The 27,915-nt window shown below is 41.0% G+C and overlaps 1 protein-coding gene across 1 annotated transcript in view; it reads right to left on the bottom strand.

Moving 5' to 3' along the window:
• Window positions 1-55: 55 nt before the first annotated feature.
• NFX1 (nuclear transcription factor, X-box binding 1) overlaps window positions 56-27,915 on the bottom strand; it is a 211,473-nt gene continuing 183,613 nt past the window's right edge. Inside the window, exons 22-24 of the mRNA XM_067554685.1 lie at window positions 14,716-14,861; window positions 6,230-6,331; window positions 56-3,735 (exon numbers count right to left, since the gene is read on the bottom strand). Of these exons, the coding sequence (XP_067410786.1) occupies window positions 3,660-3,735; window positions 6,230-6,331; window positions 14,716-14,861 (324 nt within the window). The 3' untranslated portion in view covers window positions 56-3,659. The remainder of the gene's footprint in view (window positions 3,736-6,229; window positions 6,332-14,715; window positions 14,862-27,915) is intronic.

Genomic DNA, 27,915 nt, shown 5'->3' with positions numbered 1-27,915 from the left:
AACCTCCCAACATATGTATGCGTACTTAAAAGCTAGCAAACAACTACAAAGCATAGCAATTTGAATTTAATTTTATTACAGCTTTATACAGTAAGTTACCTATTACACCACAATATTTGAAAAGAATCAAGTGAAATATATATAAAGATATCACAAAGTAACTTATGAAAAGAGTGTTTTAGAGCAATGCTCATTTGCTTGCTTCGTCATGAGGCACATACTGTAAAACTGCCACAAGAACAGTGGTCTCCATAGCAAACTTGCACAGCGAGGATTTTAGATTATACACAGATTAATGTACATTAAGCACTGAATAATAAGAGTACTTCTTAACACATTAAACCACTGAACAGTTACAAAGCCCCAATGTCAAAATTTTTCCTGTATTATTTATACAGTAGTTTAAAAGCACTTGGTAAAGTTATACGTATTCTAACCAATTTACCCTTCCTCACAGTTTACTTCAAAGGAAATCTGTTTATTGTAATGTACTCAATACAGAACAATTTACAAAATGCAGTATTGTTCTGAGATCTGTGAAATGTAATTCACAGACCAAAGGTGAAATACTGGCCCCACTGAACTCAATATCATTGACTATCAATGGTGCCAGGATTTCACTCTTACTTTCTCACTCTCTTTGTATCTAAGAGAATGATACAAAGAGCCAACTCAGAAATAAGAAATACAAAATGGTATATTAGAAAAGCATTCCCATCAGGCACACATATGCAGTAAAATGATGTAATAGTTGTCACAGATTTCAAAACTACAGTCACTTGTATAATTCTCCATACAAACTATGGACAGATGTTGGATCAATAGCAAACCAGAACAGAAGGCAGAACCAATTAAACCTAGATAAATTAATTTTTAAAGCTGTAAAATTATAATTTGGAAAAAACTTGTTTTGGTACTCCCCAGAGAAGTGGACGAATGATCTTTTTAACTGAACTATTAAAATAAGAAATTTTGAACAAACATTTCAATACCTGTGATTTTTTAAAAGCTGTTGTATAGGTTTTGACATCAGTATTAAAACAGGGCTGGTGATATGTGAATATTCACAACTGGGATAAACTTTTCTTAAGACATTTCATATAAGATAAGACATTATGATTATTCTGTATATATGAATTCACAATATTTATTAGACTTATCTGGTAAACTGAAAATTCTCTGCTTCTTCTGATTAAAAGTTGGAGGTGTTAAAAGATCTATTCAGCTCTCCTAGACTGCTCCCCAGCCACCTCACATTTAAGTTAAAAAATCACAATTCGTTAAAAATACAAATTAAAGTACATGAGATAGACAACTGCTACAAAAGCCTCATACAAATTTCAAACAAGTATGTAAGTGATGTTTTAGTTATTTTAAGTGAAGTCCTATGTAAAAGTAAATTCATGTAGGGTCACCAACTATGGACCTATCCTGCAAACACTCAGTCAGGCAGTGACACTGAAATAAATTGGACGCTCTCTCACATGTTAGGCCTACTTAGTTGTGTAAGTGTTTGCAGGATCACACTTCTAGAAAGGTGCTGAGCAACCTATTCTATCGCTGAAGTTAACAAAAACTGAAAATGCTCAGCACATTACAGGACTAGGGCTCAACCTGTTTAAGAATTTGGTGCACTGTCATGCCAAAGTACGACAGCTAGTTTATTTAAGATTAATCAATAAAAAAAGTTCATTTCTGTTCACCAAATGAAAGGAAAAAGGTAAGGAAAATTATTTTCATTGTATGTAAAACTCATTGTATGAAGAATCATAAAAGAAAAATAGGTAAACATTCCTTTTAAACATTCTTTTAAAAGGAGAAAATATATCTCAAACATTTCATTAGAAACACATTACATCGCATTGTCATTTCCAAAATAAAATGGGTTTTATACACATGCAAAAACAGAAAACCATAACATATTGACAATGTAGAACATTATAGTACTCTCAAGTCTCAATGTGTTATGGATCATACCCACCTCAAAATGAGCCTCTGTGGGCTAATGGCCCTTAGAAGTTTCACAATCACTTGGGGGACATGCAGAGAGAAGTTGCCCTTGAGCACAAAGAGCTGCACAAGTGAATAACCTCTAGGGCTGTGCGCAGTCAGGAGGGATGAGATAAACAGAGCAGAGTAGTGTGAGCAATAAGGAGCTTATCAGCACAAGGGACAAGATCCTCAACTTGGATAAACTGTTGTAGCTCAGCTGAAGTCAAAGAAACTATGACAATTTATACCAGCTGAATATCTGGTCCACTACCGTCCTCCACAGAAAGATCCTCAGCTCTCCTTCCTCAGGAGGACAACTGTTAATGTGAAGCAATTTGATATCCAGGAGATTGTGTTGGCAACTGAATTGTGTAAAATTTAATATATTTCAAGTGTAGTGTTATTATTAAAAAGCTGCTTTCACTGAAAGGGATTTAACACGCCAGACTTTCTTATGTACTTTTCAAGAGTTGCTGCAAACTCAGCCCATATTCCAGCACAACCCTCACATATATATATAATGCTCTAAATTTGCATAGAAGAAAAAATTATAAATCCCCAATGAAGCCATCATCTTAACAGTCCTAGACATATGATTCAATCTCTATGGAGCACCAAGGTCATACCTGAGGTTCTGACTGTTCAAGAGCGTGAATGAAATATTTTTTTCATTTTTAATTTAATCCTTCTATTAGGTTTTAATATACAAACTAAACTAAATAAAACACAAATAAAACTAAGCCATTATTCTTTTGCTCAAACAAACAAACATACAAACAAACAAAACAGCTTTTCCCCTCCTTCACCTCAAGAACAAGAACTGGAAGGTACCAAAATCCTCAAATATTAGTGAACATGAGATATACTCCTTATTAGCATGTGTCAGTGTGCACTGGGAATATGTACCTTATTGTAGAGCTGAGCTAAATTTTAGTTTTATTCCATGTGGGAATAACTCGGACACATTACTCACAAATTTGATATATATGTAGCAGAAATGGAATTTTTAAAACCACATGAAAAAGCTTTGAAAATATATCCGCTAGGATTATTTTATAGTGATTTGTGATTTAGTTGTTCATTTTTAACAGTGCAGTTGGATCCCTTAGCATAAATCTTTGGAATGTTTGCCACTAATATCATTACCCCAATAGAATCAGTTTAATTACCAGTTCTTTCAGCTAAAAATTAAAGGATATTCAGTTTCACATCATTAAAGATACTCTGTTTCCACACAGAGAAGAAAAAGGTACCATTCTGGAGGTGAAAAATACACTAGCACCTGCAAATTATGTAAAAATATGCACAGCAGCTGAAAATTTGCAATCTTAAAATATCACTTTCATTTATATAATAAAAGAAAAGCCATATTCTGGCTTTTGATGAACACATGCAGTTCTCAGTGCATTCAATGAGAGCTGTGCACATCCATCTGAAGCCAGAATTTGGCCTTTAATAGCTAATCTTGCAATATTCAGAGCTCAAATTTTAGTTAATTTCTTGACTATTCTATGTTTCTCATTAACTTAACTTACCAGTGCTTTTTTACTATTTTAAACTTTGAACATACTGAATACTTAATCATTTAATTATCCACAGAGCATCTTGCATGATAAATCAGTATCTTCACCTCCATTTTTCCAAATAATAATTTCAAATTAATCATTTCAGTCTTGGACATCAAAGTAGTCAATCACTGGCTCCTCTTTTAATGTCTTCTGCAAGCCACTGTTTCCATTATTCCTGAAATTAAAAAACCATCAAATATTACCAAAAGCAATTCTCAGTTAAATGAACAATAAAGTTACAAAATAAAGGACAGCACACTGACTTTCCCAAACTGATATTAAAACACCATAACATCTCATGATATATTATGCCACTGGACAGCAAGCTCAATAAACACCATGCATTAAAAAGCTGTTACAAAGTTTTACAGACATTAAATAAATCTTATGTATGCACTCTAATGTATATTTCAGTGCCTACTGAACAAACAACTACTTTTTATTAACTGTGCTTTTCATAACTATTAATATTAGCAATTCAGCCATTCCAGTATTAAGCAATTTATGTACAACACGATGATATTTAGAAAGTTTATTTTGTTATAGAAGAGACAATTTTCAGAATATTGTCCTTTTAAAAAATGTAGGTAAAAAAGAAAAAGTCTATCTCTGAAGTGAGGGTGCAGATCAAGTTTCAGCTATATATAAAAACAAAGGATAACAATTAATGAAATCTATACTACACAATTAATGTTAATTAACTGTTATCAGAAGACAGTCAAGATGGGTGAGGAAATATCTTTTACTGGACCAACTTACGTTGGTGAGCAAGACAAGCTTTTGAGTTTATCACCAAAAGAAGTTGGTCTAATAAAAGATATTGCCTCGCCCACCTTGTCTCTCTAATACCCTGGGACCAAAACAACTACAACACCACTGCATATATCTGAAGACAGTGACATGAGGGCTTCTGAAACTTCTCTTTCCACTAAAATGTCAACATTTCAATATTACATTTTTTTTTAAAAAACAAATTACAGTAAATTATTTACAAATAATTCTAATCCAGAGGCCAAGAATTTCAAACCTAGCCACCTAAAATTAAGCTCCTAAATATAAGTGGGCAGGTTTTCCAGGAGGTGCTAATTTTCTATGAATCCCACTGAAGTAAATGGGAGATGCAGGAGCTCAGCACCACTGAAAATCAGGCTTCTTTTATATATGTGTCTAAACATTGATTTAAGAGCCTTGTTTTAGGTATTGATGCAGATGTTTTAATTTGGATGTTCAATCTTGAATCTATTATTTTACCCTCTGGTGAACTGGATCTTCTCAAGGAATGAAGTCTTTTATTATTATTCATTTGCATTCCAGTAGTTCCTAAAAGCCCCAGGCCAGAGTTAGGCCTCTATTCTGATAGATAGTGTCAAAATCTAGAACAGAAGACATTCCCTGCACCAAAAGCCTGTGGTTTCCCAATATTCTTTTAAGGGTATGATCGTCTTAAATCCAGATACAGCAAAATGTTTTGAGAGCCAAAACGAAGCAAATAAAACTGGTGGTTGTGAAACCCAGAATGTTAAAAGCCTATGCATGTGCAAAGCCACCGTGTCTTACAAACTCAGGAACTGGTGTGTTAGATAAGACCATACAGCCAAGGAGAGAATCTGGTATCCTGTCCCCAGCAGCAGTTAGTACCCAAGGAATGTGAACTCCCCCCTTTTGCCCTCTTTGGCCACTAACACGTCACCAGTTGTGCAGTGCTGTCTATAGAGGAAACAATACCTACTATAGACATATGCCATGAAATAATTACCCATATCTTAGCTTGTTAGAGTAGTTAAAAGTGGTTATAATTATCCAGCCTTTTAAAAGTCTAGCTACAGTATTCTTACAATAACCAATTACACAGACAGACAATGCAGAGTAAAAACAGTATTTATTTTTGGTGGCACTAAATTTATTCCCATGATATTTCAATGAGTGACCCTTTGTTCTCATTATGAGAGAGGTAGAGAGAAGGGTCAGTTCAGTTCTGTTAAATTTTAATTTTGAATAACTCCTTTTCGTGTTAAATAGTCACAGTCTCTGCAATTTTGTCAACTGTAACTATGTACATAGCTAACGTTTTTCACTGCTTTGGTGCATTTTTTCCCCCAATATACACACATTATACCTTTCTTTCAATGGGGCAACCACACTTGGACACAATATTCATATAAATTACATTTTTAGATATGAAATCTTCTATCCCTTTCTACTGCTCCCATACATTCTACTTTTTAAAAAATTGCTGCAATGATGTGGGCAGACACATTAGTGAGCAAATCCCTGATTTCTAGATTTTTTTCCCTCAGAAGATCATCAATGTTCAGAACCCATCAGTATATACAAGATCTTTCATAAATTGTTTATTTCAACAAAGTAATAAATGATGTGTCATGTAGTGTGAACACAACAAAAGCACTCATATAATGTTCATTACTACTCTTGATTAAAAACCAGAGTGGCATAGTTGGTCTCTAATGAATGTCCTTGCATTATAATACATTTCAGCATAATTTGTCACATTTAGCAATCTGTTTAAGAGAAGCCCAGGATTAAAATAGTGTGAGTATGGCAATTCAAGACTGAGATAACCTGACAAAGGGGTGAGGGCTCTGGCCTACACTATAATTTTCTTAAACATTAACTTAACAAAAACACTTAAATAACTAAATAGTTCTTACTTATCTGTTTGTCTGTAGTGAGGAATAGGTGGTGGAGGCCTTGTCTGCATTTCCCTCTCTAGCACAGATGTTAGGGTATTACTTGGACAAATAGACTTCCCTCTAGAGGATGAGAATGGTAACACAAATTGTATATATCATGTTATTGTCTACATGTTTAAACAGATGACATTTTGACACTTGAGGAGCCAATGTGTTATCTCACAGCAAATCCAATACTGAGGTGTTAGAACAACTACTGACACAATGACTCAAAACTGTCCAGAATTTCGATTGAATGTTTTTCTTCTTGCCTAAAATAATCTACACAAATACACACTATTTTAATTGAATGATGGAGACAGTCATTAGAAGAAACAGACTATTTTTCTTTTTATAAATATGTCTTAACATAATAATACATCCACTAGTCTGAAGGCTTTTGGGGTTGAGTAGGCTAATAAAAGCCCACAGAAACTGTTCCCTGCATAAAATTCTTGGTGCTTGAATTGCTCTCTTTGTGTGAGCCCGTAAAGTATAACAAAGTCCCAAACTTACAAAATTTAAATGCTAAAACTTCAAACAAGTATATACAAGGGTGGGAAAAATCCAGACTAGTGAATTTCTTGTTATGAGAAGACATTATAGTATGAGTAAATTGACTATTCTCATACATAGTATACCCACGAGTCCAGAGGGCTATTGGAAAGCAGGAAGCATTCTGACTAGAAAACAGGGAGGGAGAGCAGAGCTAAGAGAGACAGGACAAAAGAAAAGCAGCATGGATTCACCAAAGGCAAGTCATGCCTGACCAACCTGATTGTCTTTTATGATGAGATAACTGGCTCTGAGGATGTAGGGAAAGCGGTGGACATATCTCGACTTTAGCAAAGCTTTTGATATGGTCTCCCACAGTATTCTTGACAGTAAGTTGGATCCATAGGTTGGATGAATGGACTATAAGGTGGATAGAAAGTGTTCGGCTTGATAAAGCACTGGCTGAGATGATTTAGAATCATAGAAGATGAGAGCTGGAAGGGACCTCAGGAGGCCACCTAGTCCAACCCACTTCTCAAAGAAGGACCAACCCCAACTAAATCATCTCAGCCAGGGCTCTGTCAAGCCGGCCCTTAAAAACCACGAAGGATGGAGATTCCATCACCTCCCTAGGCAACCCATTCCACTGCTTCACCACCCTCCTAGTGAAAAAGTTTTTCCTAATATCCAACCTAGACCTCCCCCTCTGCACTTTGAGACCATTGCTCCTTGTTCTGTCATCTGCCACCAAGGAGAATAGCCTAGTTCCATCCTCCCTGGAACCCTCCTTCGGGTACTTGAAAGCCACTATCAAATTCCCGCTCACTCTTCTATAGACTAAACAAGCCCAGTTCCCTCAATCTCTCCTCATAAGTCATGTGCTCCAGCCCCCTAATAATTTTTGTTGCCCTCCACTGGAGTCTCTCTAATTTGTCTACATCCTTCCTGTACTGGAGGGCCCAATACTGAACACAATTCTCCAAATGTGGCCTCACCAGTGCCGAAAAAAAGGGGAATAATCACTTCCTACAATCTGCTGGCAGTGCTCCTAATAATGCAGCCCAATATGCCATTAGCCTTCTTGGCAGTAAGGGAACACTGTTGACTCATACCCAGCTTTTTGTCCACTATAACCCCCAGGTTCTTTTCTGCAGAACTGTTGCCTAGCCAGTTTGTACCATCTGTAGAAGTGCATGGGATTCTTCTTGCCTAAGTGCAGGACTCTGCACTTGTCTTTGTTGAACTTCATTAGTATTCTTTTGGCCCAATCTTCCAATTTATCTCACAGACTCAGACTCTAAGATCAAAAGGGACCAATATGATCATCTAGTCTGACCTCCTACACAATGCAGGCCACAGAACCTCACCCACCCACTCCCGTAATAAAACTCGAACCTATGACTGAGTTATTAAAGTCCTGAAATCATGGTTTAAAGACTTAAAGGTACAGAGAATCCACCAGCAAATAAGCTGTGCCCATTGCCTCAGAGGGAGGTCAAACACCCCCAGAGCCTTTGCCAATCTGCCCTGGGGGAAAATTCCTTCCCAACCCCAAATATGGTGATCAGTTAAACCCTGAGCATGTGGGCAAGACTCACCAGCCGCACACCCAGGAAATAATTCTCTGTAATAACTCAGAAACCACCCCATCTAACATCCCTTCACAAGCCACTGGCATATCTACCACCAGTAGTCAAAGATCAGTCAATTGCCAAACTAGGCTGTCCCATCATACCACCCCCTCCTCACATTTATCAAGCTCAGTTCTGAAGTCAGCTAGGTTTTTTGCCCCTACTGCTCCCCTTGGAAGGCTATTCCAGAACTTTACTCCTCTGATGGTAAGACACCTGCATCTAATTTTAAGTCTAAACTTCCAGATAGCCAGTTTACATCCATTAGTTCTTATTGGCACTAAACTTAAATTGGTGCTAAACTTGAATAATTCCTTTCCCTCCGTGGTATTTAGTCCTCTGATATATTTATAGAGAGCAATCATATATCCCCTCAACCTTCTTTTGGTTAGGCTAAATAAGTGAAGCTCTTGAGTCTCCTCTGGTAAGGCATGTTTTCCATTCTGCGGATTATCCTAGTAGTCCTCCTCTGCACCTGTAACAGTTTAAATTCATCTTTCTTAAACAGGGGATCAGAATTGCACACAGTATTCCAGATGAGGTCTCACCAACGCCTTGTATAACAGTACAAACACCTCCCTATCTCTACCAGAAATACCTCCTCTGATGCAGCCAAGGACCACATTCGCTTTTTTCATGGCCACATCACATTGGCGGCTCATAGTCATCCTGTGATCAATCAATATACCCAGTTCCTTCTCCTCCTCTGTCACTTCCAACAGATGCATCTCCAGCTTATAGCAAAAGTTCTTGTTATTAGTCCCTAAGTGCATTACCTTGCACTTTCCACTATTAAATTTCATCCTATTTGTATTACTCCAGTTTACAAGGTCATCCAGAGCTTTCTGTATTGGCAATATCTCCCAACTTTGTGTCATCCGCAAAATGTATTAGAACATTCCCACTTTTTGTGCCATAGTCAGTGATAAAAAGGTTAACTAAGATTGGTCCCAAGACTGATCCCTGAGGAACTCCACTAGTAACTTCCCTTCAGGCTGACAGTTCACCTTTCAGTATGACTCATTGAAGTCTCCCCTTTAACCAGTTCCTTATCCATCTTTCATATTAATCCCCATCTTTTCCAATTTAACTAATAATTCCCCATGTGGAACCGTATCAAATGCCTTATTAAATCTAGGTAAAATAGATCCACTGCATTCCCTTTGTCTAAAAAAATCTGTTATCTTCTCAAAAAAGGAGATTAGGTTGGTTTGGCATGGTTTGGCTTTTGTAAAGCCATGTTGTATTTTATCCCAATTACCGTTAACCTCAATGTCCTTAACTACTTTCTCTTTCAAAATTTTTTCCAAGACCTTGCATATTACTGAGGTCAAACTAACAGGCCTGTAATTACCTGGAACACTTTTTTCCCTTTCTTATCTAGGTCTCTTTGTATCCTATTCCTACCCTCCAGCGTATCTACCACTCCCCCCAGCTTAATGTCATATGCAAACTTGCTGAGTGTGCAATCCACTCCATCCTCCACATTATTAATGAAAATATTGTACAAAACTGGCCCCAGGACCAACCCCTGGGGCACGCTGCTTGTTACCAGCTGCCAACTAGACATCAAGCCGGAGATTTCTCTAAGCCAAGCTAGTTGCCTGCCCTATTTGCTATTCTTTTTGCACATTGGGGTGGTTTGTTCCTGAGCCCTCTATAAGGTTTCTTGAAAATATAGCCAGCAATTTTGGATTCCTGTCTCCCTCATATTAGCCTCCCAAGGGATCCTGGCCGTCAGCTCCCTGAGGGAGTCAAAGTCTGCTTTTTTAAAGTCCAGAGTCCATATTCTGCTGTCTCCTTCCTTTTGTCAGGAACCTGAACACTACAGTCTCATGGTCACTTCTGCCCAGGTTGCCACCCACTTCTACTTCCCCTACCAATTCTTCCCTGTTTGTGAGCAGCAGGTCAAGAGGAGCATGGCCCCTGTTGGTTCCTCCAGGACTTGCACCATTTAGTTGGGGTTGGTCCTGCTTTGAGCAAGGGTTGGACTGGATGACCTCCTGAGGTCCCTTCCAACCCTAATCTTCTATGATTCTATGAAAATAGTGGACAGTACCAAAAGCAGTATCTGATAAAATTCAGCATCTACTTTGTAGTCATATTTGGTGAAGGAACAGAGAGATTTCTAAGTGGTCTCTCTGCAAACTTCTTCATATGACATTTTCTTTTTGCCTAAAATGCAAATGCAGACTTTACTGAATGTACTGAGACTTTCAGAAAGAGTGGTGTGGGTTTTTCTGGCTTACTTATATGCTTCAGATATAGCTGCCAGGATCCACTTTTTTAAAAAGTTCAGACCTGTGACTTTGCCATTATAAAACAATAATTAATCCTGTTTAATTGGGATTTGATTGATTTGGGATGATATAGCTGAGGTTAGTCCTGCTTTGAGCAGGGGGTTGGACTAGATGACCTCCTGAGGTCCCTTCCAACTCTAATATTCTATGATTCTACAAACAGATGGCATCTGATATCTTGAGGATGAGTAGGTTTAACAGAAAACAAAATGTAAAAAGTGGTTGAGGTAATAAAGCAAAAGAAGTTCCTTAGATAGGAAATCTGGGGTGATACAGAGTATCAACTCTGGAGGAAAAAGGGAATTTTTAATAGGCAATGCATTTAATTCACTAATTGTTCTAACATCAATGGTTGTGATTAGTAAGGTAACCATAAGAAAAAGGATATACAGGATGTAGAGGCAAGATTCAAAAGGTATACTGCATCAGTTATTCCACAGCTAAGTTATGCATCTTGCTAACACCACAAAATTCAACAGGAAAAAGAAACTTCATTACTGCCATGAAATATTAGGTGATGCTGAACTATCAATTTAAATCCTGTAGGTACTCAAAAAGCATCTAACTGAACCTATGGAAGTGCTATGGCTGAGCCCTTTAATAAAGTCATGAAACAGGAATCACAAACTGGTTTAGGCTGAAATTGACAACATTAAATTGACAACAGGTGTGTCTGAAGATTTTCCAGTTGTCACTATAAAACGCAGATATAGAATCCTTCCTGGATTGAGCTCAAACATCTACTAGTTGATCAAGGTATCTGACTCATGGAGTTTCATCTATTCAGATTCCAAAAGATAAGCTGAAGCTTGCCTGGATCCTGGCCTTGTATCAGCAGAGCTTATATGTGAGTTGTTGCCAGGGAGGACGTACAGACATCTCCTAGAGCCAGGGTCCGCAAGGCCAATAAGGAGCTATAACAACAACTTTGGCTCTCTCTTCTTATGCCTAATGTAGAAGCATTTTACCATCTTTTCCTGAAGTTCACTCTGATCTGCAGCTTCACTGACAACTGTGTCTGAAACCCCTGTTCCAAAAGCCCTTTCAAGTGTTGCCTGAAGAAAGCCAAAACTGAACATAGTGTCTGCATCTCGGGAGCATAACAAGAGGAGTCTCTTAACTATCTTGGAACAGAGGAGAGAAAACAGATTGCATCTAAATATATTTAGATACACAAACAGAGGAAGAGTGAGATGCGGAAAAGCAGTCCTAGGCTGCCTGTTGTATAGCTTTTGGTAAACTTTGTTAATGTATTTAATTTAAGAGTTGTCTGCCACACAGAACCAACAAGGTCTTTTGTGAGTAACATGGGAGGAACTGACTCTTTTATACTTATTCTTTTTTAAAAGGAAAGCCTTTCCAGATGTGACTTCCTCAGGAAATGCCTCTTCAAAATTCTGATTCCTTTCTCATTTTGAGGAGTTTGTATATATCTACTCACATCCACTGAGCCAACTTGTCTGAACAAAACTCATCTAAGAGGACAAGGCACTTTTTTCTTGTCAGGGAAAGAGAGACCTCCAAAAGTTTGGTCTTATCTGAATTTCTGTTGCTTTTGCCTCTAGAGTAGAGGGGCCTTTCCTTTTAATCTCACATATGAAGAACAGTTTCATATAGTTGGCAGCTTCCTTGAATGTTGTGGTTAGGGCTTTGATGAGCAGACTCTCTCTCTCTCAGGAAAGGAATCCTAAGGAGAACAAAATGGACATACCTGAAAAAGAACTTTTGTCCTTTGGAACCTCGGGAGGAGGATTTTTTTGGAAGCACTTATCTCCCTTAGCTTCATCAGTACATGGACACTTTCTAGAGTAGGAGATCTAATCATGGTATACAAAACTGTCCACAGTCATTGCTGAACACCTTGTTGAGCACTGTCCTACCACTGGATGTCAGAATCACTAACTTGCAACATTCAGCAATGGGGACTGCCCCCAATTTTTCCCCTGCAAAGGTCTTCTGTCTGAGGCTGCTGGGGGTGGGGATAAGGGGGAGATAATGTGATTAGGGTTACAGAGGAGAAGCATGGATTGGGATGACCATTATGGTAGGCATAGTTTGCACATCCAAAGGCACAGAAGGTTCACAGGGGCAGGGTGAACGCTCTTTGGCCAGATGCCCAACTGGCCCTAATGTACTGCACTCCATTGACTGTTGATCTTCAGTCTCAATGAACATTGTCAAGCTGTGAAACTCAACTCTGTCAGTATGTGGATACCCTCAAGGGTGGAGCCTTTAATAGCCTGTTCACTTATGATCTAGGCAGTGCCTGTCTCCACTGGTCACTGTTGACCTCAGTGGGATTGAATAATAGCTATAGAGCTCTGATGTCAGAATTAATAGTCACAGGTTTGCAGCAGTCAGCAATGCTGACTGCAATAACTTCTCTTTGAGGTCTGAAGGTTCGGGAGGAGGAGGTGAGGAAAAAGTCCTTCAACTGTCACAAAACCCCAAAGGTCTGTGGCCTTTCTTTGGAGTTCAGAGGAGTAATATACAGAGAACTGCTTCTGTGGAGACAGAAACAGGAAACTGAAAGGCGGAGACGTACTTTCCCATGCTCATATACAAAGAGAGCAGAATCAGTCCTCCAGACTTGTAGATTTGTTGTGCATAAAAAAAATCAAAGTATTCTTATTAATCACATCAAATCCTTCTTTTAAACATTACTTGAAATTCATTTCAAACTGGTTCATCTGGCATAGCAGAAAAATTGAAAATGGTTCAGAAATCTATTGACAATAGGGATAAGAAAAAGTGTTCTGACTGTTAAGTAAGTGTTTGTGTATGCTAGTTATAATCAGTAGAGTTCTGTACTCAGGGTTACCTACTTTACATTCTCTTACTTTTTTTTGCAAATGCCTTGAAAACTGCTGCTATTTCACTCTGTCAAACAAGCAAAAATATGTATCTTACCACTAACTCCTTGAGTTAAAAAAAATAAAAAAATCAACATTCATATTTTCGATCAGTTCTCCAAATAAAATGGTGAATTGTTGTGAATGTTAGGTTTCTTTTTTTAATTATAAATTTTTAGGCTCTCTAGTAGACCAAAATCCCACTATAATATAGTCTCTACCCCATTAGGGTATTATGATTTTGAATCAGAAACTGACAATTTGAACAAATCATCTAACAATGCAAAAGCATATGAGCAGTAAAAATCCTTGTAAAGCCTGTGATGAGCTAAATGTTGAGAGTTCGGATAAACATCCTAAAATAGAGATGCTTCCCTAAACCTATGGAAGTAACTCTCATCCACAAAAACAAAAACAAAAAACAACCAACCAAATTTCCCATAAACAGGACTTGGTTTCCCCTATACTAGAAACTTTAATGATCTGGCTATCCACTTCCAGAGTGACTGGTAATGATCAGTTGGCCTGATTCCTTCTCTGGCATCTTTATGTGGCATCTCCCTTTTCTTTTTCACTCAATTTCTCTCCCTTTCTCTGATTCTAGTCCCTGTCATGAGTTTCCTCCCATCCCTCACTTCATACCTTGGAGACTTCCCTTCTTTTTGCCCCCATTAAAAATTCCTCCCATTCCGCCCTGCATCTAGCTGATGCCTCTTCCCCTTCTCTTGCAGAGGTAAAACAGACTGTGGGAAAGCTGGCAGGAGAGAAAGTGACCATCAGTAGGAGCAGGAGGTCACACTTCTGAGTTAATCAGCAGCAGTGAGAACAGCAACCTCTCGTGACCAGAGTTAAAAACTAAAGCAGAAACACAGTTGGGAGTCAAAAGAACTACAATTGGACTGCCTTGTCATACTTAAAAAAATGGGAGGTTGAGGAGAAATCAGAAGAAATACCCCCAAATTGATGGAAATACAAGCATGTGAGATTATGCATCCCTTCCCTCACTCCTCCCCCGGCACCATTTAAAAGCTGTGTCTATAGAACTTAAAAAGTATAAAGGATGTATTTTGTAAGTTGCAAATAAAGTAAATTCAGAACAAAATATAGAAATCATCATAATATTCATATCTACTTAATGGATGTTAATGTCTTTGGAATCTAAAATAAAAAAGATTAATATAACATACTTCACTGCAGTGATAACGACATTACGCTTTGGTTCATTGTCATAGCTCACACTTTCAATGCCATAAATTTGAGCTAACTCATGGATAATTCTGCGGTGATCTCTGTTCATGGGTGGATAACAGTGACTCTTTTTGGAATGCTTGCCCTGAATTTAAGAGAAAAATAAATGGTATGTTTTATTATTTTTTCATATACAAGATTAGAGTACAGTAGCACCTCAGAGTTATGAACGCCTTGGGAATGGAGGTTGTTTGCAACTCTGAAATGTCCATAACTCTGAACAAAAAATTATGGCTGGTCTTTAAAAAGTTTACAACTGCACATTGACATAATAAAGCTTTGAAACTTTACTATGCAGAAGAAGAATGCTGCTAATGGCCATCTTAACTGAAATGAAACAAGCACAGAAACAGTTTCCTTACCTTGTCAAATTTTTTTTAAAACTTCCTTTTATTTTGTTAGTCGTTCATGTTTAACAGTACTGTACTGTATTTGCGTACTTCCGGTTCCAAATGAGGTTGAGTGGTCAGTTCGTAACTCTGAGGTTTTACTATATATTTTTTATTGTCTAGACTTCCCTAACACTGACAAACTCAGTTTGCCAGTACATTCAGAACTAGATACTGTTGATGTAAACCATATGCAAACTAAATTCCATTTCATTTACGTTATACATACATACACACACACTAAAATGGTTTGTTCAACTTTAATTTTTAGATTCTCAAAATACACGAGGAGACCATGCATGGACTGACAAAATCTTTTTTTAACCATATTCTGTCCAATCCTGTGTCAACAGGAAATAGGCAATGAATTAGCTTTTAGTTTAAGGTAAACAAAAAATTATCTAGTGGAACAGTCTTCTGAAATCTATTATAGTTGCTATAATTTCCAAATGCAAGTGCCTAACTAGCATATAAATTACATATTGCAAAGCGGTGTGCTAAAAGGTAATGGTGTTACACATGATGTAAAAATTCTTCTCTAAATGATTAAGTACTAGCGCAGAGGTACCTGTTTGAAAAATTAGTATGTTAAGAATGGGCAAAGTATTATGATAAATCTTAGGACACATCCAAAACACTGATGCAAATCTAGACAAAATTAATTTAATTAACTAAAAATTAACACAATTAACTAAATTAACACAGTATTGCAGAAAACTTCAATTCCTAATAATCTAGGAAGCATTCAAATCAAACTGTTCAATCCAATAATTTCCATTTCTATGTAAAATGAGGTAGAACAATTCCATAGCTAAGGAGAATCAAATCATTGGAAGAGATGTTTAGACAATTATGTTATAATAATTAACAGATAAATTCTTAAATCTGTGCTTTGGACTTTGCCTACAATATTTAATTAATAGAAAAGGTAAGACTTCTCTACAGTAATCTTATTCAGCATAGATTTGTCTTCTCCTATCCTACCCAGCAACAAATATGATGATCAGTAGATGTAGCAACCAGTGGAACCCAGAGATGAGATCACCTGTCAGGGAGTGCTTAGAGTATTGCTCTGCCAAATTAAGAGTCTGCCATGGACCAATTCAGCTGACAGTAGCAGATAACATATGTGAAGCAGAAGTGACCATACGGCTGTGTTGCAGAAGGAGTGATACCTTAGCCCTCCAAGTCCACAAGGTGGATAAGTTTAGGAAGGATCTGATAAACTGTGTTCAAGGTTTTCCAGAAGCCATGGTTTTCCATCTTGATCATACTCTGTCAGGAAGCAGTCCTTTGCCCACCAAGAGAAGGTAATCTGCCAAGACTTGCCTTAGTTATAGTCCTTGAAGCATAAAAACAGAAATGTCTTGATGAGAGACCCATTTTATTTTGAGGGAATGCATTTTCCTTTTGAGGAAGTGAATGGCTTGAGGTATAAGGCTCAGAAAAATGAGTTGAGTTTCTGTCCATATGAAAAGGGCTTTTGGAAGGAGATATGAGTTTGTTTACACACACCATTGCTGAACAATTGTTGCAATGAATTAGGACATGGTGGTAGGACAGAGGCTCCCAGACAAGCAGTCAGACTGATTACCACCAGTGTGCTTGAGCTATAGGTTGAGTTCCTCAACAGAAGGAGGAGGCAAGATCCTTTTTACTAATGAGTAGCACAGATAACACCAGGATCTGGACAAACGTAAATAAAAAGGTACATATCCTTCTAAGCAAAGGAAACCACCTTGTGCATGGCCTGAAGGATGGACCTGAGGGTCTCCATATGAAACCTCTCCTTCCAGATTCTCTGACTGAGAAGGCACAAATACTTCACTGTACAAATGGGGGGAATTCTGTATTAGGAATAAAATCCCCATGTTAGCTAATAAGGAAAAACTGGGGAAATATCCTTCTTTGTCGCTACAATAAGGGACTTGATCACTTTTCCTAAAATTTTCAGATGACACAAACAGTGGTAGAATGTTAAACAAAGTTGAGGTGGGGAAGTCATTTGGAGGAATTTCAATCTTTTGGCAAGGCGGGCCCAGTCAAACAAAATGCATTTTAATATAGTCAAATGCAGGATCATATATTTAGGAACAAACAATACAGGTCATAAAGAATGGGAGATACAGTGACTCTCAAAAGGATTATGGGTCATAGCCAACAAACAATGCAATAGGAGCTGCTAGTGCAATGCTGTCGCTAAAAGGGCTAATGTGATCCTGTGATGTATAAACATGGGATTAGTAAGGAAAAGTAGGGAGGTGATTTTACCTCTGTATATGGCATTGGTGAGACTCATACTAGAATACTGCATACATTTCTGGTGTCCACATTTTAAAAAGGATGTAGAAAAATTGGAGAGGATGCAGAAAAGAGCTACAAAAATTATTCAAGGGCTAAAAAAATTCCTTACAAGAGATTTAAACAGCTTTTGCTATTTAGCTTATCAAAAAGATAGTTAAAAGGCGACTTGATTACGGTGAAGAAATATCTTCATGGGGAGAAAATATCAGATATTAAAGATTTCTTTAATGTGGTAGAGAAAGGAATAACAAGAACCAATGGCCAGAAGATAAAGCTAGATAAATTTAAATTAGAAATCAGGCACTTTATTTTATTTATTTTTTTTTTAAACAGTGAAGGTAATTAACTATTGGAACAAACTACTAAGAGAAGCGTTGGATTCTCCATTTCTTGATATCTACAGGTCAGGTCTGACTGTCTTTCTGAAAGATATGCTTTGACCCAGAGGCACATCTGTTGAGAAACTCTGAGGGAAAAAGTCCAAGAAGAAATTTAATGAAATATCCTAGGGAAATCCCTTCTCTGGGAGACACAAAAGGTGAATGCAAGGAAGGCCATGGACTGGAGACAGAGATCTTTATGGGACTCAAGTGCTAGTTGGTATATATCTACATCTGCATCTGCACCACTGTAGTGTTGTAGTGTAGAAATTAATACAGTGACAGAAGGGTTTCTTCAGTAACTCTAGTAAATCCACTGCCCCAAGAGGCACTAGCTAGGTTGAGGGAAGAATTTCTCACCCAGGAATTCCTGAAATAAAACTCAGAATTTGTTTGAGCTATAGCTTTTAGTAATATATCCAATCCTGTTTTAAAGACTTCAAGTGACGGAGAATATTTCTCACTTGGATCTGGCATGGAAGCAGGAATGGGAGAGCAGTATCATAGAATATTAGAGTTGGAAGGCACCTCAGGAGGTCATCTAGTCCAACCCGCTGCTCAAAGCGGGACCAACCTCAGCTAAATAATCCCAGTGATGGTTTTGTCAAGCCTCATCTTAAACACCTCTAAAGATGGAGATTCCACCACCTCCCTAGGAAACCCATTCCACGGCTTCACCACCCTCCTAGTGAAAAACCTTTTCCTAATGTCCAACCTAGATCTCCCCCAATGCAACTTGAGACCATTGCTTCTTGTTCTGTCATCTACTGCTATTGAGAACAGCCTAGCTCCATCCTCCCTGGAACCCCCTTTCAGGTAGTTAAAGGCTGTTCTCAAATCCCCCCTCATTCTTCTCTTTTGCAGACTAAACAAACCTAGTTCCCTCGGCCTCTTCTCATAAGTCTTCTGCTCCAGCCCCCTAATCATTTTTGTTGCCCTCCGCTAGACTCTTTCCAACTTGTCCACATCTTTTTTGTAGTGGAGGGCCCAAAACTGTACACAATACTCCAAATGCGGCCTCACCAATGCCGAATAGAGGGGAATAATCACTTCCCGAGATCTGCTGGCAATGCTCCTATTAATGCAGCCAAATATGCTATTAGTCTTCTTGGCAACCAGGGCACACTGCTGACTCATATCCAGCTTCTTGTCCACTGTAGCCCCCAGGTCCTTTTCTACAGAACTGCTACCTAGCCAGTCGGTCCCCAGTCTGTAGTAGTGCATAGGATTTTACTGTCCTAAGTGCAGGACTCTTCACTTGTCCTTACTGAATCACATCAGATATTTTTGGCCCAATCCTCCAATTTGTCTACGTCACACTGTATCCTATCCTTACCCTCCAGGTAGTTCTCCATGTAGTTCTCCTTGTCAATTATCTTGGTCTTGTCTTGGCTTTTTTTGGTAGAGGAAAGAGAAAAATAGTTTGTGGGACAGGAAGACTGAGGGAACTATTGCTCTAATGCATTTGCCTCCTGCTTTCAGAAGGGTGGAGCCATAATGCTGCTTACCAAGTAGGCTGTTGCCAGGAAGGAATGAAAGAAGGGATATAGGACAAAAATTCTTACCTGTAATTCACCTCAGAATGAAGTAGTTATTTTGCTCAAGATTCCCATTTTCTGAGGGTGTATGAGAGATGTAAAGAAAGTTTCATGCTACCAGTACATAAAAAAATCTTGTATTTCTCCTCAGGACTTCATGGAGAAAGTCTGTGCAAGAGCCTGACTGAGGTTTAACCAGAAAGGCTTCAATGCCCTTTAAGATTAACTTATGTGGAGGGATGCCATGACTATTTGCAACATATTGCTGTCTGAAGGGCCAACAGTTACATAATCATCCTTATTAATATCCATTGGCTCTGATATAGTGGTCATAGGGTGGAACCATCTACAACTTTTTGCACTAAAAATGAAAGTACACTTTTTAAATTAAATAGTACACTTACTAATCTGGGAAATGAGAATTATTTTCTTATATAGCCCACTAAAAGCTAGCACTATCCCATAAAAACAGTTACTCATACTTTGCAAAACTGTTCTTTGAGATATGTTGTATATGTCCATTACACTAGGTGTGCATGTGTCCCATGCACTGATGCTGAGAGTTTTCCCTGGTGTTACTGATAGTGATGGCCATGCCTGCACCCTGTGCTCTTCCTGCTCCAAGGTGAAGATATAAAGAGTGAAGCTGCCCCACACACTCTTCAAGTCCCTTCGCATTGGATTAGATGAAAGGTTCTAATGCATTGGGTAAGGCAGGTGAGTCATGCAATGAACACACACAACACATCTCCAAGATGAGCAGTCACAAAAAGGTGAGGAGCCAGAGCCGCCAAGACTTCTTCTTCAAATGATTGCATATGTACATTACACTCGATGACTGCCAAGCAGCTTCCATTGGAGGTGGAGCGAGGAGTCTCATCAGAAGAGGGACTACAAAGCTGTTTTCCCTACATTAGCATCTTACTTTGATACAGTAGTAATTGCATAACATCTAGCAAAGGCATAGACTGTGGCCCATGTTGCTGCTCTGCAAATGTCCACAATAGGGACATTACTATCAAACGCTGTGAATACTGAGTGAGCTTTGGTTGAACACGCAGAGAACTGTTTCGGAGAGGTAACATTCTTGGTGTTGTAATACATAACGATGCAGCTAGTGATACACTTATATAGTTGTTGTGCTGTTATAGGATCACCCTTTATTCATTCTGCATATGAAGCAAACACTTAGAATAAAGCTCTTACTGGTCTCCTTCCATCTACATAAAGTCCAGGGCTCAACAAACATCCAGTCCTTATGAGTATGTGGGCTTGTCCTTGAAGAAAACAGCGTATGGAAGATCCATACCTAGAGCATGCCAGCAGTTCTACTCTCCTCACAGTGATGCCTACTAAACGGGCCACCTTTGCTGAAACGTGTAACCAAAAGCAGGAAGCTAATGGTTTGACAGGGGGCTAGATAAGAGTTGATAACACTACATTCAAATCCCATTGTGGGATTGGGTCTCTGATAGGTGGGAACTGTCTAGTTAGGCCTTTTAAGAATCTGGCAGTGATTGGACTAGAGATAACAGAAATACAGGGGTGGGAATGCTCTGATTGCAGTCAGATGCACTTTGATAGAGCTGACCACCAAGCAAGACTAGACATAAGAAATAGTCCAGTGGCCTACGTAGGGGAAACACCATAGAGAACTGCTTCCACTTATTAAGGTAAGTAGCCCTTATGGAGGTTTTCCTACTATTAAGTAGTATATCCTGAACTGCTTCTGACAGTGTGCCTATTCTGGGTCAAATATTAAGGGTATATATAAAGCCTCAGGCTCAGGAGCAACACCCTGCCATGATCTTGTGATACCAGATTCTTGAGGGGCAGCAGCAGGAGAGGCTCCTTTACCGATAGCATGTGAAGGTCCAAATACCATGGCTGTCTGGCCCAGGGTAGCACAGTGAGTATCACTTTGCCTCTGCCTTACTTCAGCTTAGTAATGATCTTGGGGATCAGCGGTGGGTAAGCATAAAGCAAATTCTTCTCCTAAGTAAAAAATAATGGGTCTGAGATTGGCCCAGGCTTGCAACCATATGCACCAGGAAAGAATGAAACTCCACCTTGGCCAGTTTACAAAGGAATTTTGACATGACCTCCCAGTTTAAATAGTCATAACGGACTAACAGTTATGGTTTGCTGTGCACATTTGTAATTCTGCAGAGTAAGTCTTTCTGACAAAGTTGTTCCAATTTTTGGGCTTCCTTGTCCTTAATGGCTTGCTTTTGCTCTATATTGGTGGTGCTTTTCATGTATTGCTGCCACCACCAGGAAGCCTGGCATGGGATGTTGATAAAACTGCTCATATCCCTGAAACAGGGAGCTGGTACTTGTGTTCTATGCATTTTGCCATTAGCATGACTGATAATGCAGTTTGCCATAAGGCTTTGTGACAGAGTGCTAAGAACCAGTAGTTGAACCTGCACTTTGGTTACTTTAAATCCAATTAGTTTCATCAGAGAGGGAAAGAATGTCTAATTACTAGATTAGCCTGGGCTGAGGAGAGCTATGAGCTAATTAGCCAATTAACTGCAAGAGCAGAAAAGCACAGGAAGGAAGTGCAAGGGGGAAGCTAGCAGAAGGAGAGGGAGAAAGAGAAAGGCCAGCAGGGCCAGGGTAAAGGAAAATCTGAGTGAAGGGACCTCTTCCCTCTCTTATGATCGTATAATATTGTAAATAAAAATTGCTGAATGGCACTGTAAGAGGGTAATGGTTGATAAAACACAAAGTACACAGCAGTGGTTACAGACTGGAGGTGTAAGAGCCATTTATCCGAGAAGACAGAAGCAGAGGGCTGCATCCTGTTACAATGGGGACTTGCCTGGGAGCTGTCTTATCCATGTTGAAACAGAATCCGACAGGGAAGCCACTGGAAAGGTCCGGCAGCCCGGGCAATGCAGCAGACCTTGCAGGACTACTAACCGGAGAGGCAGTCCTTGCTTGACTGGCAACAGAAAAGCCTACAGGTTTTTATTTGAGAGCAAGCCAATGTACAGCAGCAGCTACTCCAAGATGCAGTGATTCCTGCAGCAGTGAAAAGCAGCAGGGCACAGGCAGCAAGGCCTCTGTAAGATGGGCCCCTGAGATTGATCCCCATGCATTTTTGGTCACTTTAAAAAAAAAATCTATTCTTATTGTTTTTATATAAAATATAAACACAATGGAACAAAACATATATAATTCTTGGTAACTTTTTAAAGAGTAGCTATGGGCTCAGGTTGGGACAAGGGAACCTGGCTCTATAACTAGCACCGTACTTTGCAGGGGAAGCTCAGGTGGCCTACATGGCTCTAAGAGACAAGCAAGCACAGGAATATGATGTGGTTAAGGCAGTTATCCTAAAGCAGGTGGGCTTATCCACATAAAAATACCAGCAAAAGTTTTGGGCCAATAGGGTTATGTCACAGGGCATTTGCCCAGAAACTGTCAAGACAGGCAAGCTGCCGGTTGAGGCCAGACACTCAGATTGTGGATGAGATCATGGATGCAGTAATTTTAGACCAGTTCCTGTGGCACATCCTTGAGAACACCTGGATATGGGTCAGGAGGCATCAGCTGGTCACCCTAGCTGCTGCAGTCAAGCTCTCAGAAGTGTCTGTGGAGATGGACATTCCTTGGAAAGAGGGCTGGCAGTTTAAGAGATGGAATCTGGGTAGGAGGTTCATAGACTCCCCATCTGGAAAGGCCACAGAGAAGAAGAGTAAAGAACCTAGGGGGACTCTGTCTGTTATTGGTGTGGGCAACAAGGAAACATAAAAAGAGATTGCCCTTATATGGAGTGTGGATTTGCAGAGTTCTATGATTGGGCAGGGACATTTGGATATGGAAGGGGAAAGAAACTATCTCCAGATTCTGTGAAGGTGGGGAGCTGGTGCCAAAGGACATGAACACAGCCAAGAAAAATGCATGGTTGGGCCCATACTAGCCAACTCAGGCTTGCAGGGCTCAGGTTGCAGGGCTGTTTCATTACTATGTAAACTTTCAGGCTCAGGCTGGGGCCTGGGCCCTGGAACTCTGCAGAGCTCAGGCTCCAGCTCAAGCCCAGAAATCTACACAGCTAAGTCAGGTAGCATAGGCCAGCTGTGCGTCTAGTTGCTGTGTAGACATACACAAAGGAGTCTAGTCGACACTGCCTTAGTCTGTTCACGGGTTAAAAAAGAATTGGTGAAACCCCACTGGATGGTCCTGGGAGCAAGGTTGTGGCTTGAATACATCCAGGGGGATAAGAAACTCTGCCCTATATCTGAGGTACTTCTGGAAGTGCAGGGCAAATTTAGATGGAAATGGTTGGGGAGTAGTAGACACATTGCCTCACCCCATCATAGTAGTCATAGACTGGAGCACCTTTCCACTAGGAAAACAGGTTGGGGTCCAGAGTCCCTCGTGGGGAGGAATAAACCATTGGGAAAGTGGAAGAAGCTAGACATAGAGGGGTTGGAAAACACTACACAATGGAACATTAGCCAGGGAGAAAGTAAAGAAAAGAGAGGCCTCCTAAAGAAAGAGGGGAGAAGGAAGAAAACACAAAATTAGCTGAGAGAGAAGGGGAACCCAAATTTGGGGTCAAGTAGTTACTGGAACCCCAAACAACAGATTGAGGGACCCCAGGAGCCATCTGGAGGACTGGGAGAACCAGAGACCCTGGGTAATCAGGACAGGGAGGGGTACCAACTGCCCCTGCCACAAAACAAAGGGGATGAGAGTTGGGAGAATATCCCATCAGGTTGCCCCTGGTGTGAAGATTTATGGGCCGAAACAGAATTATGAGACAACCCCTATTCACCAGAAGTGCTTTTTGTGGGTGGAGAAAGGGTGGACCCCATAAGGAGGTCACCCCTGAAGGTGAAAAAGGAATCAAGGAGAGTAGCACCTCCAGTAAAGGAGGGAGAGCCTGTGGAAGGAGAAAAGATGGTTACTAACCTTCTGTAACTGTTGTTCTTTAAGATGCCTTGTTTATGTCCATTCCATGCTAGGTGTGTGCGCACCCATGTGCACGACTGTTGGAGATGTTTTGCCTTAGTGGTAGGGCTGTCTCTGGCATCCTCTGGAGCCCTGCGCTCATGTCGTGGTATATGAGGCGCTCTAAGCCCTATACCCCCCTTGGTTCCTTCTTGCTGTCAACTCTGACTGAGGGGATGGGGGGCAAATCATGGAATGGACATGAGCAACATCTTGAAAAACAACAGTTACAGAAGATTAGTAACCGTCTTTAATTCTTCAATTGCTTGCTCATGTCGATTCCATGCTAGGTGACTCACAAGCAATACCCACAGAGGTGATCTTGGAGTTTATGAAAGTACCAAATGTAATACCACTCTACCAAAGCTGGCATTGTCCCGGGCCTGCTGGGTGATAACATAATGGGATGTGAAAGTATGGACTGAAGACCATGTGGCCGCTCTGCAGATAACTTGGATGAGCACTTGCACCAGGAAGGCCACTGATGAGGCTTGTGCCCTGATCAAGTGAGCTGTTATGATTGTTGGCGGAGGCACTTTTCCTTGTTCACAACAGAACTTAATACACGTGGTTATGCATGACGAGATCCTCTGGGAGGAGACTGGTAGACCTTTCATCCGTTCTGCCACTGTGACAAAAAGCTGTGTCAAACTCCAAAAGAACCTAGTCACATCAATGTAGAAGGCCAGGGCCCATCTAACATGGAGGGTATGCACTCTCTGCTCCTCATTGGATGTGTGTGGCATGGGAAAGAACACCAGTAAGAATATAACTTAATTGTTGTGAAACTGCGACACCACCTTTGGTAAGACTGCTGGGTGGGGCCGCAGCTGGAACTTGTCTTTATAAAACATCATGTAAGGAGGCTCCGAGGTAAGGGCTCTGATCTCGGAAACCGTCTGTGCTGAGGTGATCGCCACCAGGAAGGAAGCCTTCCATGAGAGCAGCAGTAGGAAGCAGGTTGCTAATTGCTCAAAGGGGGGTCCTGTGAGTCCTGTAAGAATTAAATTTAGGTCCTAAGGAAGGGTAGGGTCACTGACTTGTGGATAGAGCCTCTCCAGGCCCTCTAGAAATCTGACTGTGATGTCATGGGGAAAAATTGACTTATTCTGGATCAGAGGGTGGAAGGCCAAAATGGCCACCAAATGTACTTTCAGAGACAAAAGCGCCAGGCCTTGATGTTTGAGATGTAGCATATAGTCCAGAATTGATTGTATTGAGGCCTAGTGAGGGCAAGCCCTAACTGGAAAACCACTTCCATTTGGCTAAGTATGTAGCTCTAGAAGAAGGTTTCCTGCTGCCCAAAAGGACCTGCTGGACTTGAGTGGGCCTGCTTAGCACCTCTGTATTTAGCCATGCAGTAGCCACGTCGTCAGGTGCACGGATGCTAGGTCTGGATGCAATTGTTGGCTGGGGTCTTGAGTCAGAATGTCTGGCCAAATAGGTAGTTCCAGTGGGGTTGCTATTGACAGCTCCAGCAGGCTAGCAAGCCAGTGCTACCACGGCCAAGCCGGGGCTATTAGAATATCCTTCACCGTAGCCTGTTTGATATTTAGCAGAATCCTATGGAGAAGCGGCAGAGGAGGAAATGCGTACATCAATGCCCACCTATGGGAACAGGAAAACATCGGACAGAGAGCCTCTGGCGAGCCCTCAGATGGAACAGAACTGGTGACATTTCCTGCTCTCTCTGGATGTGAATAGGTCCACTTGGGGAGTCCCCCACTTTCGTAAAAATCATGCTGGCCACCTCTGGGTCGAGTGATCACTCATGGCGAGACAAGAAGGACCGACTGAGGAGGTCTGCCAACACATTCCTGGAGCCTGGAAGGTGTGCAGCTATGGTGTGGCTGGCATTCTGAATGCAGAAGTTCCACAAGCGGATAGCCTCCTGATATAGAAGTGACGACCAGATTCCACTTTGCCTGTTTATGTAAAACACCATGGCGGTACTGTTAGTCAGAATTTGAACTACCCTGCTTGCTAGGTAGGGAAGGAACACCTGACAGGCCAGCCGTACTGCTTTGAGCTCCCTTATATTTATATGCAGGGCGCAATCTTCCTGCATCTAGAGACCTTGTGTGTAAAGATCATTGAGGTGGGCTCCCCACCCCAGCTCTGACATATCAGAGATCAGCCTCACTGAGGGGGAAAAATCCCGCAACACCCCGCTATGCTGAGCGAGTGTCTATCCACCATAAGAGGGATGACAGGAATCTCTGTGGAACTATAACCATGTGATCCAGACTATATCTGTTGGGAACATAAAAACAGGGTTACTTACCAGTAACTGTTGTTCTTCGAGATGTGTTGCTCATATCCATTCCATTATAGGTGTGTGCGCGCCCCGTGCACAGATCCCCGGAACTTTTTTCCCTTAGCTAGCCCCGCAGGGTCAGCTCCGGCGCCCCCTGGAGTGCCGCGCTCATGCCGCGGTATATAGGGCGCTGCTGACCCTGCGGCCCCTCAGTCCCTTCTTTCTGCCGACTCCGACAGTGGGGACGGGGGGTGGGTTTGGAATGGATATGAGCAACACATCTCGAAGAACAACAGTTACTGGTAAGTAACCCTGTTTTCTATCTTCGAGTGATTGCTCATATCCATTCCATTATAGGTGATTAAATAGTCATACCTTGGAGGTGGGTAGGAGTCAGCGGTGAGCTACTCTTGCCAGTACTGCTCTGCCGAATCCTGCGTCCTCTCTCGCCTGCTGTACGATGGCGTAGTGGGACGTGAAGGTGTGGACCGACGACCAGGTGGCTGCTTTGCAGATGTCCTGCAGGGGCACTCCTCCCAGGAAGGCCGCAGATGAGGCCTGGGCTCTGGTTGAGTGCGCTGTCACAGCTCCTGGAAGCGGCACCTTCGCCCGCTCGTAGCAGGTTTTAATATAGGCGGTGATCCAGGTGGAGATGCACTGGGTGGAGACAGGTGAACCCTTCATCCGGTCCGCTACTGCCACGAACAGCTGCGTCGACTTCCGGAATGGTCTGGTCCGCTCGATGTAAAAGGCCAGGGCTCGTCTGACATCCAGCAGGTGCCATCTCCGCTCCTCCTCCGAACCGTGCGGTTTTGGAAAAAACACGGGGAGGAAGATATTTTGGTTATAATGGAACTGAGACACCACCTTGGGTAAGAAGGCTGGGTGTGGTCTCAGTTGGACCTTATCTTTATAGAAGACCGTGTAGGGGGGCTCTGATGTTAAAGCTTTAAGCTCAGAGACCCTCCTAGCCGATGTAATGGCCACCAGGAAGGCTACCTTCCAAGACAGGACGAGCAGCGGGCATGTAGCCAGGGGCTCGAAGGGGGGTCCTGTCAACATGGTAAGGACCAGGTTTAAATCCCAGGGAGGCACCGGGTCGCGGACCTGGGGATAAAGCCTCTCCACCCCTTTGAGGAACCTGACTGACATGGGGTGGGAGAATAGTGACCGCCCTTCCATTGGCATGTGGAAGGCCGAAATAGCTGCCAGGTGCACTTTCAGTGACGCCAGTGCTAGGCCCTGGAGCTTCAGGTGGAGTAGATACTCCAATATCGCCTGTATGGGCGAGGTGGACGGTAGGACA

Source organism: Emydura macquarii, unplaced genomic scaffold, assembly GCF_026122565.2.
Source record: "Emydura macquarii macquarii isolate MOO-44397 ecotype Brisbane River unplaced genomic scaffold, CSIRO-AGI_Emac_v2 contig_1499, whole genome shotgun sequence".
Lineage (NCBI taxonomy): Eukaryota > Metazoa > Chordata > Testudines > Chelidae > Emydura > Emydura macquarii.
The sequence above is the reverse complement of the archived record's forward strand: the minus strand, read 5'-3'. Positions and strand labels throughout refer to the sequence as shown.